Raw genomic sequence first — 14,802 nt, 5'->3', positions numbered from 1 at the left:
TATAAATGAGTTTATAAAGGGAAATCTTTATCCCAGGCTGTGGAACCTGAGAGGCAGGACCGGCTGGTTCTCAGACACCATCTTTTCTGCAATGAAGAGCATTGTGTCACTTTGTCCTTTCCCCACGAGGACATTGGTGAGGAGTGCAGGGAGGCCCTTGGCAGACAGAACCGCTCCTGTGACCACGCTGGATGGAATCTGACTCCACTGTCGTTCCAAGGAGCAGGTTTTCAGGACGGAGCTCCTGAGAGAATTACGCGGGTAAGAAGATGGAACCTGGAGCAGTTCTGATCTCTCAGAAAGACCTGGGCCTTTCTTTCTGCCTTGGGTGTCTATTCCTTCTTGGCCTGGAGTCCAAAGAGCATCCTACCCCTTGATAGGGGCTGTCTACTGACATTTAGTTCAAAGCCTTTCATAAAGTAAAAACACACAAACAAAGGTCTAAAGAGCATCAACATTCTTTTCCATTGCCGCCTCCGCCTGCGTCCTTGCAGCAGATTCTCCTTTGCAGCTGGAGCATTCCCAAGACATCGCTAAGACACTGTGCGCATCATGAAAAGACTTCAGCCACTTCCCCAGTGCTGGGGAACGGAGGGGGGGGTTGGCTAGCCCTCATGCACACTTGCATTGTTCCTTAATCAATACAGGAAGCTCAAATCAACAGAAATTCAAAGAGGTTAAGGAACATGCTCCATGCCACAAAATAGTACTGAGGTGGTAGACGCAGTAGCCAGAATTCTCGCTCAGGTCCACCTAACTCCAAAGGTTAACTCCTCCTAGCAACCTAAACACCTAGGCTGTCCAACATACTCCAAAGGAAGACATGAGAGGTACTTGGGGTCAACTCCAGCCTCCTGGGAAAAGTGAAACACATAGTACAGTAGTAACTCAGAAGTCTGAACGTCCTGGCCCCAGACAGACCTGGGGTAGAAACGAGCCTCCTTCTCTCTGCCCTAGGACAGCCTTCTCACCAGACATCTCCGGCACACCCTAGCACCCTGGCCACTCTCACGAGTGTCTCTTCACCGATGGAAGATTAACGGGACGCCAAAGCACCCCATTGCTCTGCAAGCATAAATTGCAAGGAAAACATTTAGAATATTGATTAAGTGCTTCATGCTCGAAGATTTAAATTTACCTCCTGTATTTCCAGGATTAGCTGACATAATGGGGTCAGTCTGCCGGCACAAATGATTTACAGAACACCCATTGGCATCCTTCCTTCGGAAACTCGACACTTAAAAATCTGCACTCGGTCGCAACCGGCAGAGCCCTGGGTATTTAGCGGTTCTGGATAATCGCCTCCCTGCTGTGAAGTTTCAAAATCAGTTCTGGAATGGTCCGGCCTTCTCCGGAACAAATGGACTTTACTTGGGTCCCCTAAGGTACTGGAGCAGAGGAGGGAGGGGAACCTTCTAAATATAGATCATACTCAATGTTCTCAAGCGAAACATGGAAGAGCTAAATGGACTGCCTTCCCTCCATGCCTCCGAGCCATCTGAGAAACCTAGTGATGCCCTATCAGAGTCCAGCCTGCAGTGCAAATTCTGCCTTTGGACCAGAAGGACATGGTCCAGGCTATGCCGGGAGACAGGAAATGCAGTCCTAGATTCAGATGCCGTGATTTCACAGCCTCTCTGTGCACCTTCCTCCCCTTGGGCACACAGAGAGAGTTGAGTGTTCCTGCTGAGAGCCACTGGAGCTGATGAGCTCTGACAGCCAGGGACCACTGGGGGTGTGCCTCTGCTGGGGTGCAGGGGCACAGGGGAGCAGACTCTGCACTGCTGACTTGGGCAGGCACCACTCTCACAAGAACTGGCCAGGAGGTCTGACTCTCATCTTCCACACTGCAGACAGCTGTCTGCTGGTCCCTTCTAGAATGCTGCCTCAAGGACGAGGGGAGGGGACCCAAATCTGGGGTGAACACCTGATGGCCTTCCTGTCTCAGACACGTTACATCTGGCTCACAGAAAGCTAACGTGGTGGCTGGCACTGGTCACTGTAACACGCAAACGCCCGCAGCTCTCCAGCCATCCAGCTACATCTCGGCTTTGAGGTGCTCTGCGGCCCCCTGCATCACTCTCTCGGGCTCAAAGGCCTGTCCAAAGGCTGCAGTGGCTAGCCTCCAGCAGGGAAGCCCAGTGCATCTACCAGCTAAGAGGATTCAAGCAACCCCAGGAGAAAGTTAAAACAAAACGAACCCAGGTTTTCTAGGAGGAGACTCAGTGAGTGAAGCTCATGCCATGCAAACAGCACGGGCCTGAGTTTGGCCACCAGGAGACACATATGAGCAGCCACATGCTTGCAATCCCAGCCCTGGGGAAGCAGAGACAGGCGAATCTTCATGGGGGTTCACTGCCCATCCGGCCAAACCTAATCTCCAGGTTCCAGGGGTGAGCGCTATTCCTGCCTCAGAATATGATGCATGACTTCCTAAAGAACTCACTGGAGGCTGACCTCTGCCCTACACATTCACACTCATACATGCACACTTCACCTGCAACAAGCATGCATGCAAAACTACACGCACAAACTACACGCACAAACTGAACCTGATTAAGGTGTGGTAACTCACATCTAAGACCCCAGCACTTGGGAGGCTGAGGTAAGCAGACTAACACAAACTTGAGATCATCCTGGAATACAACGTGAGACCCTTTCCCCACAAAAGAACATTGGGTATGGATTTTAGTAATCGTGGGAAGCTTTCTGCTGTAGATACCCAAGGCAATGCTACTATAGTAAGACTTGGATCCTGGAGGTCTCTGGACACCGCATCAAGAGGTCTTCGCTGATGTGGAGGGGGGCCCTGGCACTAAGACAGTGACTCCACACAGACAAGTTTCCAATATCCACTTACATCCCCAGAGATGTTTACTTTAAATTAGTGATAAGTACACTCTTTTGGTTTAAATACTGAAAGTGTTTCCAGCTGCCAGACCACTCGAGTGCACAGATGATAAAGTGGTTTATAGAATTATTAAGGTTTCTTTGTTTCTCGTGTGACCACTTGACGCACGTCGGAGAGACAGGCTAACAATAGCACAGCCTGCCTCACACTTGTTATGAATATGACTGCCAATTAATCCTGCCCTGGGAGCTTGGCAGGTTACCCTAAACCCGGTATTTTACCTCCTCAGGGGGTCAGCACTTGGACATTTTGTTGACATTTTATACTAATCAATCAACTTTTTTTTTTGTTTTTTCTTTTCAGATTTTTTTCTTTTCTTTTTGTTTTTGGTTCTTTTTGTAGAACCTTCCACATCAGCCATGGACCCATGATTTCCAGGCCCAGGGCAGGGCCACCCACTCCCCAGGTGGTTCTAGGAAGACTTTTAAAAAACATATGTTTATTCTTTCCTTTCCTTCTAAGGGGAAGTCTATCTCAAATGTTAAGACAGATTCTCCAGCCCTCCAGAGTCTTCTCATGTTATTGTGCATTTAAAAATACTGCAAGAGGCACATCTCGGAGGAAGTGAACTTTAAGGCTGCCAGCGCCTCTGACTGTCTCCAGATCCGTTACCGATGGATCCCGAGTTGGTTGGAGTCAGTTCTAATCTGAGTCACAACACAGGCGGCGGGGACAAACACCATTCGAAGATATTTCTAGGACCCCTGGCTAAAGGTAATTCATCTCCAGCCAGGCTGGCACAATAGAAAGGCAGAGGCAGAGAATGCACCTCCTGGGAGCCTGCACTGAGCAGAGCCCTGAATCAGCCAGAGGGAGACGTTCACTCGTCACTGGCACTAACCTGCGTCTATGGCTTCAAATCATCCTTCAGCCGTTCTCCATGTAGGTCACCCTAAAGAGGTCATGGAGCTACAAACTCACTGGCAAACGCTCAACCGTCCGTACCCTGTGTCCTGACCCTGTAGTCCTGAGTGCAGTGTGGACTTGAGATTTGCCACTTCATCCCTGCAACGACCTTCAGCGGGAACTAGGGCAGCTTCCCCCTCCGTCTTTCCTGTCCTTTGCTTCTTCTCACTCTCTACTCCCAGTGCAGAAAGACTGACTTGTTCAAGTGCCACAAAAGAAGACAACAAGATACACCAGCCTTGGGGCGAGCCCGCCTGCTGGTTAAGTCACCATCCCCTCAGTTGTCTCGTTTGTGAGAAGAAGGGATACCTGCAATGTCTGCCCCACAGGGGTGCTCTGAGGAGGAGGAGGACGGGGGGGGGGTGTGTGTGACACATCTGAAAACACACCACTATCCTCCTGCCACTTCTGTCTCACACCAGCGCTCCTTGGCACACCCCAGACCCCCATTCCACAGCAGGGTCCAGCAGCACCATTCCTCTGGAACAGATGGACCATGTGACCAGCTGACTAAGGGTCAGTCATCACGATGGTCACTTTTGCAGTCTTTCTGGAGCATCCACTCTGCCCACTGCCTCAATGCTAGCAGCTGGGCCAAACTCACACTCCTGGGACACAGAGGAGGAGGCCTAAAGAGTTAGCACACGGGCTAAGGCCACCCTGCTAACACCCTCATCTTACATCTCAGACCCAAAGACAAGTTCAGGGAAAGCCTCCTCTCCCAGATGCCAGAGGCTGCTCAACTCCATGGTGTGTAACACATGAAGAGAGGTGTGGCCGCCCTCCATCCCGGCCAATCCAATTCCTTCAGCCCTTTCAGCGGAGAAGTCAACAGGGCAACCCTGATGAGCATCACACAAAGCAGAGCTCCTGTGCCAACACAGGGAGGGGAAAGGCATAGTTTCTGGGGAATGATGTCATGTGTGCCTCGGCGTTGCCAGGACAACTGTGCAGTGGTATAGACTCTTCCTGGCAGGGAGGGTTGGCTGGCTCTATCTGTGTTGGAGGTGAGATATGTACCACAAGAACACCACACGTCAGGAGCTGAGACAGTGACAGGGAAAGGAGCTGCAGACACAGAGAACACACTTTATGGCTAACAGAGTCTTCTCCACTCCTGGAAGGACACTGGAGTGTCATGGTTTCCAGTCTGAGATGTCACCTAGTTACCCTATCTGACCTTCTGAAACTGGGCAAGCTGAACATAGCCTGCTAGACTGTGTTGAGAGAGGAGTGAACTTCTGTTTTAGTTTTTGAATGCTGGGGTCTATGTAGTTTTTCAGTCACAGGAAACTTAATAACAGACTTTGGGTGGCACCTGAGTCACCCTTTGTGGATCTAAATGTATACAGAACGGTGCAGACTCTGCTCAAGCACAGCCCCCCCCCCCTTGCTACTCAGAAAGCATCCCTGGCCCACCGTCCTCAGCTTGTGATGACGAGGTCTCATCCTTCATCTGTGTTGTGTTTACTGACACTGGCATCTGAGGATGGGAAGCACAGAGAGCCAAGGCTGACCATGTGCAGCAGGAAAGTGAGGAGACAGGGCCAGAGTCCTGAACAGAAACAGGAAAGAGACTGATCTTGCCATTTCTGATGCTAGATCCGCCCCCACCAGCCGGGAAGACTCAACACATCTCTTCTTCACTTAGACCAAGGGCCCTGCTGCAGGAGCAGTAGATGCCACTGAGCACGCCCTATGTGGCCTCCCAGCTCTGATACTCACTGCAGAGGGGGAACTGAAGATGGTAAGGGTCTAGAGAGTGGTTCGGAAATCCAAAGAAGGCTGGGACTGCTGTTGAGCGGTGTGATCTGATGTCTCCCTGCTGTGAATGATTATGTACGAAACTGTGTGTTGGGAGTGAGGACCCGTAAGGTCTATGAGACAGAAACTGAAGCTCAGCCGAAGGGCACGAAGAGTGGGGCAGTGTCATACAGAGGGGGAAAACTGCTCAACACTTTCTAGAGAGCATGACGCTGTGGGTGAAGAAGGCATTCGTAGGACTGCTCCACAGGGGCTGACCCTTGTCAGGGAGCTGGGGAAGGAGAGGCGCTCTTCGGGAAGAGTGAGGTCCCATCACAATGGCTTGAAAGTAACACACACCAAGTCCTTGGACTCCACCTTCAACTCTGCATGCACTAGGCATGGCGGCACATGTCTATAAGCCCCCTTTATATACACAGCAAGTTCAATGCCTGGAAGGCTCACATGAGACCCTGTAACAAGCAAAACAACAGCAACTAGACTAACTAGTTTCCCTGGCATGGCAGAAGGCAGATGCCACCGTGTGGCTACCTCCTCCCTCAGCATATAGGAACAACCATGGATAGATGATGTTCTTAGATTACCAGCACTGCTGTGTGGTCCACCATCTCTGCAGACTTGAATAGAAACATCATATTCCAGAAGCCTGTGTCCTCAGATGAAAGAGCTAGGGCATCAAGCCGCAGTAACTGCCCTTCCCCACCAACCACCACGGGAGCACCCAAGGAAGCGAAGTGCGTAAGAACCATGCAAACTTCCAAATCACTAATGTCTTGTTCACAGCTGAATACTCACTGCTATGACAACTCAGTAAAATGACAGAACACACACCCTGACTGAAGATGGGAAACGGCAATGTTTATATTTTCAACTCAGGCACACCTGGGTTTGTCTTCCAGAAGTTTCTTGATCATTTTCACTGCACTCGGTGCACATAAAGGCTTTTCATACACTGTGCAGCTCCTCTGGCTCTGGAATAGCATTTAGTTTTGCCTTGTAAATAATTAGCCTCTCCAGGACTCTACGTTTACCTTCAGAGATAGTTCAACATTTCATGTTTGTCTGAATAGCTGTGATGACGACAAGCCAAGAGCACACTCTCTCTCTTTGGTATGTTGTTGCCTATCACAAACACAGAAGCAGCCACAAAGATAGCCAGTCCGGCTCTACAATCACCACCCCCCCCCAAAAAAAACTCCTTGGTGATGCATCTGCCCAGCCTCCTTGTTTTATAGAGCCTTGACCAAAGGCTGACACCGAGGTTGTACTCTGGCTTCCTCATGCACATGACTCCCACACCATAAATAAAACACAAGTGTACACATGTATTTTTTTTTAGAAAAATGATTCAAATCTGAGTGGCATTGCTACCTGCCCTGTGTATCTTTTGTATGAGTACACGTTCTCCTGGAAGGCAGCTCCAACGGGAAAGCCTAACCCACTTCTCACCTGAAGATTTGCACAAGGTGGCAGAACGTGTGTGGGGATTTCGTTTTCAGACCCTGCGGGCCCTGGTGGCTTGTTCTTGACCCGGAAGGCAGTGGTGGTGGGGGCAGTGGTGGTCTGTACTGGGAGGGCTGGCTGCCACATGGTCACGTCTGAGCCATTGCCGAAGGCCTGAATTGCATTTTCTATAGTAAACAAAAGGAAAGCCCGTTTCAGAGGAAAGCAGCAAACATAACATACAGGATGCATATGGCCAAAGAGACACTAGAGAAATTCTGGTTATAGCACCGGATGTCTCACCTGTCCTGCCATCCATCCAACCTCCCATCTGCCCATCCTCCCATCCTCCCATCCTCCCATCCATCTACCCCTCCATCCATCCTCCCATCCATCTACCCATCCACCCATCCTCCAATTCTCCCATCCACCCATTCTCCCATCCACCCATCCTCCCATCCATCTACCCATCCACCCATCCTTCCATCCATCTATCCATCCACCCATCCTCCCATCTACCCATCCATCTACCCAACCTCCCATCCACCTTTCTAGTTCTGAGAACCAATCTCTTGGTGCTCAAAAATCAATCCACTCATTAAACACTGAACGAGACACTTGTTATACTATAAATAAAGCAAGTATTTATTATGGGCCCTTTGAAAGACATTCTCAAACTCAGAAGTAGCACCACAGCTACATATTTTTCCAAGAAAAAAGAAATCCCTGCACTGTGTCAGAACTCTGTACTGAATGGAAATTAACTGGTGTCTTCTCTTTCCCCTGAAGCCGAGGCAGCGCGAACACTCACTTGGCAGCAAAATGCAGCTAGTTCCTTCAGAAGAAAAATCTACCTCAAACCTCATCAATATCTAGTGAAAATTTAAGTGTGATTATTTTTCTCCTTTCTGCTTCTAGTCTTCCAAACAGAATCTGCATAATTAGATAGGCACAGCCCCGTCTAAATGAAAAGTTTGGAATGTGAAACTTTCAAAGCTTATTATAATTTCATGGGATTAGATTGTTTTTGCGGCAAGAGTAAATTGGTTGTGTGTTGCTCCCTTCCCAAAATGAATAAAAAACAGTTTTTAATCAGGTCTTCGGGGATTTGCCCTGGATTTAGGAATTTTTTATTTCATATTCATTGTATAAGAAATCAAACTCCTTCATTTGGGACCTGAAAGTGCAAATTGCTAATACATGACGCTTACTTGGCACTTTCTGATACAGAAGACAAAAGAACTAAGCCTCATCTTCCCCCTTAGAAGTGACATTTTATCTCAGAACTGCTATCCATCAGTTTAGCAGAACCGAAAGTTAGTTTTCTACGGCTCTACATTTGGGGTGTAAGAGACAGCTTCCAAATCATACAAATGCAGCTTGTGTTTCCAGCTAGGTCCTGTGGTTTACACGCTACACAAGACATGGAGAAGGGCAAACTTGTAGACCAGGTTCTTTCAGCAACCTCAGGACACGAACAACGCAACACTCTGCTTTTCCTTGTTAGACACAGGAGAGAAAGTTGTCGTTTGTGAAGACTGCCTTTGCTGTCCCAGGAGCGTCAGCCTCATCCCGCTGAGCTCAGCTGTTCTCACACTCATTCTCTGACATGTTACTGATCTAACCCTAAACTCCAGGGATGGCTCCGTGTACTAAGCCTGAGGTCCTGAATAGCAGTGGAAGCAACCGTATCCATAAGCAGAATTTCAGTCCAGGAATGAAAAACGCAAAAAGACATCCGTGGGTGACAGTATGTGCTAAGAGACAACGAAGAAAGGAGGGGCATGAGGAATGGGGCCGGGGTCTAGATTAAGTGGCCCGGGAGGCCCCTGGGAGGAGGACACAGATGCTTTCTCGCCTTCCTCTTCTCTCATCCCTACAAATCCATGTGCCATGAATTGGCTGGAAAATGACCACTTCCCATTCCCAAACCATGACCAAACAATTGATTTCAGTTGCGTTCACGGTAGGGCGATGTGAGAGAAGCCTGGCTTCACTGGACGGAGGTGGAATGAGGTTTCTACATGAGTCACATCCAAAAAAACAAAACTGTACCAGCTTCTAGGTCAGGGCCCTTTGTAAGACACTGCATTTGCAGCCCTGTGTCCCTTCCAAACCAGGCTAAACAGAACGATTATAAAAGCCGGTGGCTGCCTTTGGCAATCATTTGTATTTAAGTCATTCATAAGCCTGTTCCCCCCCCTTCCCTGAAATGTTGCCAAGGAGGGACAACTTTAATTTCTCTCCGAGGAACAAATTTTCCATTGCTTTATTTTTGCTTAAACTTGTATTCAACCAGGAGAGTACAAAAAGTGAAATAAACAAAAAGAAAAAACAAAACAACCCAATGCATCAAACAAAGCCCAAACAAGAGGTCCTCCTGTAACATGCGGGTACACCCAAGGTCTCTGCAAATGCCTCCACACTGATGGCACATTTTGTGGGTCTGAACGCTAAGAACTCAAAACATCATTTTATTTTTAGGAGAACCGAAGTAAGGCACTGAAGTTGCATTGTTTGAAGCATTTATCAAGAAGTTGGGTTTTACTTTTCAACGGAGGAAATTTTAGTGAAATGCCCATGAGATATTTTCCAAAGAGTTGGTAAGTTACCAGATAATTCTTCAAAAGATAGTAAGTAAGCATACAGCATCATGCAGAATTTATCACTTGAGGACAGAGTTCATAAGGGGCACGGCTGAATGTTGGTGCCTGTCACTCAAGAAGCTGGACCTGGCCCTTGATGCTCAGGACCATGCTTCTACAGTAGGTCCTCCAAATACCATTCATGAACATGGTCTTTGGAAGTCGGGGGCTGCACGGAGATTGAAGCTTTAGATCTTAACTCTACCATTCCGAGTCTGGGAGAATACTAATCTTTAACTCAGCGCTGTCACGTGGATATGATACCTGTATTGCCTAGGGTTCCTGTGCAGCTCGTGTAGAACTGCATGAATTCTATACTCCCACAATATGAGCTGTGTCTCAGCTGGAGAGCCGTGCAGAGCACGATCGTCCTACATGGAGACGTATGCTAGGGAGACCTGGGGTCCATCTGTACATCTCTATCCCTTTGTCAAACATGATTCTAAATTGCCTAAAGAGTGTTTGCTCCCAAAGAGGAGCACCCTGCTCACAAGGGCTCAGCTCAGCTCCCAGGAGCACCCACATCCTGACTGTCTCGGCTGTGCTGCCGGACTTCCCCATCAAGATAGATCCATGGCTTTCACTCGGAGCCAGTCCTGACGATGCAAGAGGCTGCCGTGTCAACATTCTAATTTCCCCGAAGAGTCCTTGGAGGCCTGTCCTATCCACTTTGCCTGAGCTTTGCACATTGTACATTCCTACCAGGTTTTCAGAACCTGCGAATGGACTCAACACTGGCTGCCAAGATCAGAACTTGATCTGTGGGTAGAAATACTCTTTCCCACACAATACACTCTCAAACATTTGAATCTCTCATCCTCGCTGGCCTTTGGGAGCACGGTCTTGGCAGCACCCAGCTCATCACTTGTGTGGCTCCCTGCTGTGTCACTGAGTGTGCCAAAAGAAGCAAGAGTCACCACTCGCCATCAGGGAAGGGGAAGGAGAGGGAGGGGGCAAGGAACATTAAGGGGAGCATTTGAGCTCAAGGAGAAAACATGGATGCTCTGGCGTGCTTTTTGTTGTTTTAAATACTCACTGAGACACGTATTGTCCTTAAAAAAATTCAGGAACTTCAAGCACTCTTCCAGGTCGTTGCCGCTGTTGCTGCAGTCACACCAGGGGGCCACACTGAGGCTGCTGGAGTCTATGTAGTTGGGGGTCATGACCGTGCCTGAAAGAGAAGAACACAAGGCCTGTTGTCCTCCTGTGTTGACGTGGACTTTTCCGTGGCCCAGGAAGAAAAACACAAGGTGTGCTGTCCTCCTGTGTTGACGTGGACTTCCGTGGCCCAGGAAGAAAAGCACAAGGCGTGTTGTCCTCCTGTGTTGACGTGGACTTTCCCGTGGCCCAGGAAGAAAAACACAAGGCGTGTTGTCCTCCTGTGTTGACATGGACTTTTCCGTGGCTCAGGAAGAAACAAATGTCCGTCTGACGGTGGAAATGCCACGGCTAATTAAAAATGCCGTGTTTGCCGGGTGGGGAAGTATGTTAAGCGGAGCATTTTCTTGGCGATTTATCTTGAGCACATAAAATAATTTATACATTTACTTTAAAAATTAAAAGCAAACTCCTTGGGCTGTATTTAGGGTATTTTCTTCCTGCACAAATGGTATAGATGTCATGGAGAAGGCGAGAATTAACTTAGAATGTATGAGCTTCCAAATCCCTTGCATTTTCTTGAAAATGTCATTAATCTTCATAAATAGTACTGGGTGCACGTAAGAATTCTTTTAAGGCTTTTAATCCAGTTTCCTCGGAGGCAAATGGTTTCTTTAGGGTAACACAGGGAAAAGTGGATGCCTCCAATAAGATCCCCACATCCTGATTGCCTACAGATGTTCTGAAAGAGGCTTCCTCTCCCAGATTCTCAACCGATGTCAACAAACTCATCCAAGGTGGGAAAGCAGCAGAAATGGGGCTGGGGATGAAGTTCAGTTGGTAGTGTGCCTATTGAATCTGCCCAAAGGTGGACTTGTGTGGGTGGCGTACGCCATCGTCCCAGAACTTGGCAGATGGAGGCAAGAGGACCAGGAGTTCAATGTCATCCTTGGCTATGTTGAGACCCTATCAAAAGAAGAAGAAAGAACAGAAGGAGGGAGGGAGGGAGGGAGGAAGGGAGGGAGGGAGGGAGGGAGGGGAAAACCAGTGGCGCTTGCCCAGCCCGACTCCTGAAGTATCATCTGTGGGCCACAACGGTTCCCACAGAGATGCTGTGTGGGCTTTCCTGCTTATGACTTGTGGTTTCTCTGGTGAGTTCTCTGCTGGGAGAAATACACAATGCATTTATATTTAACACAACCCAAATGTCTTCTCCTGGGTGGCTCACACCAGGCAATGCCCACGGATGCCAAGAACTTTCTGTTTTTAGTTGCTTTATGGAAGGAAGAAGAAATGGGTCAGCGATCCAGAGAATGAGCCTGGCTATAAAGAGAATGGTTCTAGAAGCTCTTCAAGGGTCAAGGACACATTGTCATTGCCCCACTGCTCTTACTTCTTTGAACTTGGATCTCATTATTAACATGAGACTTTAATCTGCATCGTCCAGGGAGGTCTAACTCACCGGGCACCAGTGACAGAATGAGGGGTCAAACCCCCTGCCCCTCGGATGCTGGCTACAGTGGATTCTGACATGCGCAAAAGGCACACACAGCTCTGTGCAGAAGTCAGGTGCCACTGACTCAGGGAACCACGGAGAAGAGACCCAGAACCAGAAGAGAAAGATTTCTTGGCCTGCACAAACACAATCCATCCACCATTTGTTCCGTCCATTTCATCATCCTCAGGCATGGAAGGCTTTGCCAAGCCTAGGAGTGAGCTCACAGAAATGCTGGCAGGGCCTCTCCTTGGCCACTCCAGGGGAGTTCATGAGCGCGAACTCCTGGAAGGACACAGGCTGAAGTACTAACTATGATTACATCTGCAGAGATTGACGTTGTCCTCTGGGGGCATCCCCGGTGTTATTTTTCCTTTTCAAGCAGCGAGTATGCCTTAATTGCTTTTGTTGTTTCTGCAATTCCATCTTTTCATACGTAATCCCAAATAGAGACTAAGACCTTCATCAAAGAGGGCATGAATACGTTTCTGCAGTTCCAATTTAAGGAGGGCGTGCACGCTCGTTGGCTAGAGCCACAGGAATGGTGCGTAGCTGGAGCAGCGGAGACAGCATTATCAGAGGTATTACATGTGGAGCACACACGTCCCTTTGGGAAGTTGGGAGTGGCTGGGGCGTCGAGAACTAGCAACAGCTTTGCATTGAAGGCTCTCTCACGTAAACCAAAGGCAATCACTGGAGACATTCTCATGGAGGGTAGCCTGTGCTGTCTTTCTTGGAGGAAGGCAGCTCCTGCTGGTGATGCGTGTGACCGAACATGGCCCCGGGGAGGGAGATGCCGCTGAACCAGGGCTGTATGACAGCTGCAGCTACTCTCCTTTTCCACAGTCTTCAGTGTTCCTGCTCAAAGGCCAACTGTGACGGAGCCCTGACAGAGAAGCTTCAGCTGTCCCTGGGACCTGTGGATACCAGCTTTCTTCCTGCCGGCCTCTGATGTAAATCTGCCTCTGTTGGGATGTTCCCCCTACCTTTGTTTAATTTCACTGCTCTCTTGTATACTGAAAGTATGGCCCAACAGTTATTTACAGGAAAAGAAGTTTAGCCTTAAACAATCCCTTGCACACGAGGAGTCAAATGACCAGGCAGTAATGGCAGGAAACTTCTTAGTGTTGGAATTGATTTCCAAAGGGCCTTTCTTGGGAACATCTTCTTTGACTTCCAAGCTCCTGCTCTCCAAAGTTCCCTTATTTAATTAACTGTGTTTGCCTTTCTCTCTTCTTCCAAGGCCCATGGGCTCCCCCGCTTTTGTTCTGCGTGGCCAGTTCCCCAGTGGAGACGCCTCACTTCCTTTAGAATCTGGAGCCTCCCCGTGCTCCTTTCTCCTGCATCCATTCCTCCCTCCCTCCTCCTCCCTCCTCCTTTCTCCAGGCTATCTAAACTCTAATACAGAGGCTCCTTGGAAGCTGTCTCCTGTACAGACATCACAGGCTGCAGCAGACAGATCTGTAATCCAGATTCTCCCGTCCCCCGCCCTGCTCCCTCCCAGGTCTTACCAATCAGTCCAGAATAGGCCAGGAGGCAGTCAGCATAGTTCTCCTTTAGACAGCTGCTGGCGGACCTTGACTCGGGCTGGCAGTTGGTAAAAAAGTCCGCAAGGCGCGACCTGCAACAGAAAGGGGTGGTGGTACACTGAAAACACCCCGGGCCTCTGAACTGAGAGAAGGGGTCTGGGGAGATGCTGCTAATAACAGGCTCAGGGTGTTGCTGCCTGGAAGATCAACTTCCTAGGCTTCACAGCACAGGAGCGGCGGCTGTGGCTGCTGAGACTTAATTGTGACTTCAAAACAGTTAGTAGAGGATTTGGGATGTTCACAGTACAAAGACATGATACACGTCTAGGGCAATGAACGCGCCAATTAGTCAAATCATTACACACTGCAGATACATGTCTTGAAATGTCACCTCCATAGCCCATAAATATGTATGATATGGTATGTGTCTATGACAAATACAAAATACATATGAAGGGAGAGAGAATAATACCATCTTTGGACAGACATAACAGTAATTCTTTTACAATATGCCTCTTTATGCTCGCCTGCTCTCCCTCACCCTGCCCACCCCCAGAGGAGAGATGAGCACTAGAATACGGTTGTACCCTCCCTTCTTCAACCTTCCCCCTCCCCCTCCCCAAGCCTGCATCTACCTGTGTGTCTGCCTGTTTGGACAGAAATCTTCAGGGTCTCTAACTGGAGAAATCGAGAGGCTTTGAAGTTTCCATTCAATATTTATTTCTGACTAGGCTTATTTGCATCTTTAGGAAATACGCTTCTCCACACGCTCACCGGAGATCCACAGTGGGAAAATATTTACTTTATACAGAAACCTGTTCCTGGCATCAAAATTGGATCCTACAGGCCATCTGCTCCCATAATTCCTAGATCCTTGAAAAATGCATGTCTCTGTCTCTTGAGGTTTTTTTTTTTCTTTCCTCCAGCCCAGGCACAGTGATGTCCCTAGCCCCATGCCAGTAAAAAGCTGCTTTTTCCAGGAGTGAAGGGTTTGTCAAGAGGTGTGGGTGA

General features: G+C 48.7%; 1 protein-coding gene across 4 annotated transcripts in view; it reads right to left on the bottom strand.

Annotated features, from left to right (window-relative positions):
- Nucleotides 1-14,802, bottom strand: part of Gfra1 (GDNF family receptor alpha 1) — a 213,560-nt gene that overhangs the window by 24,939 nt on the left and 173,819 nt on the right. For all 4 annotated transcript variants that reach the window (XM_050149482.1, XM_050149507.1, XM_050149498.1 and 1 more), the window contains 3 exons: nucleotides 13,774-13,883; nucleotides 10,706-10,840; nucleotides 7,031-7,212 (listed from right to left, as the gene is read on the bottom strand). In XM_050149482.1, coding sequence (XP_050005439.1) covers nucleotides 7,031-7,212; nucleotides 10,706-10,840; nucleotides 13,774-13,883 — 427 coding nt within the window. The remainder of the gene's footprint in view (nucleotides 1-7,030; nucleotides 7,213-10,705; nucleotides 10,841-13,773; nucleotides 13,884-14,802) is intronic.

This window comes from Alexandromys fortis, unplaced genomic scaffold (genome assembly GCF_014885135.2).
Source record: "Alexandromys fortis isolate MF-2015 unplaced genomic scaffold, M_Fortis_MF-2015_v1.1 scaffold_16, whole genome shotgun sequence".
Taxonomy (NCBI): Eukaryota; Metazoa; Chordata; class Mammalia; order Rodentia; family Cricetidae; genus Alexandromys; species Alexandromys fortis.
The sequence above is the reverse complement of the archived record's forward strand: the minus strand, read 5'-3'. Positions and strand labels throughout refer to the sequence as shown.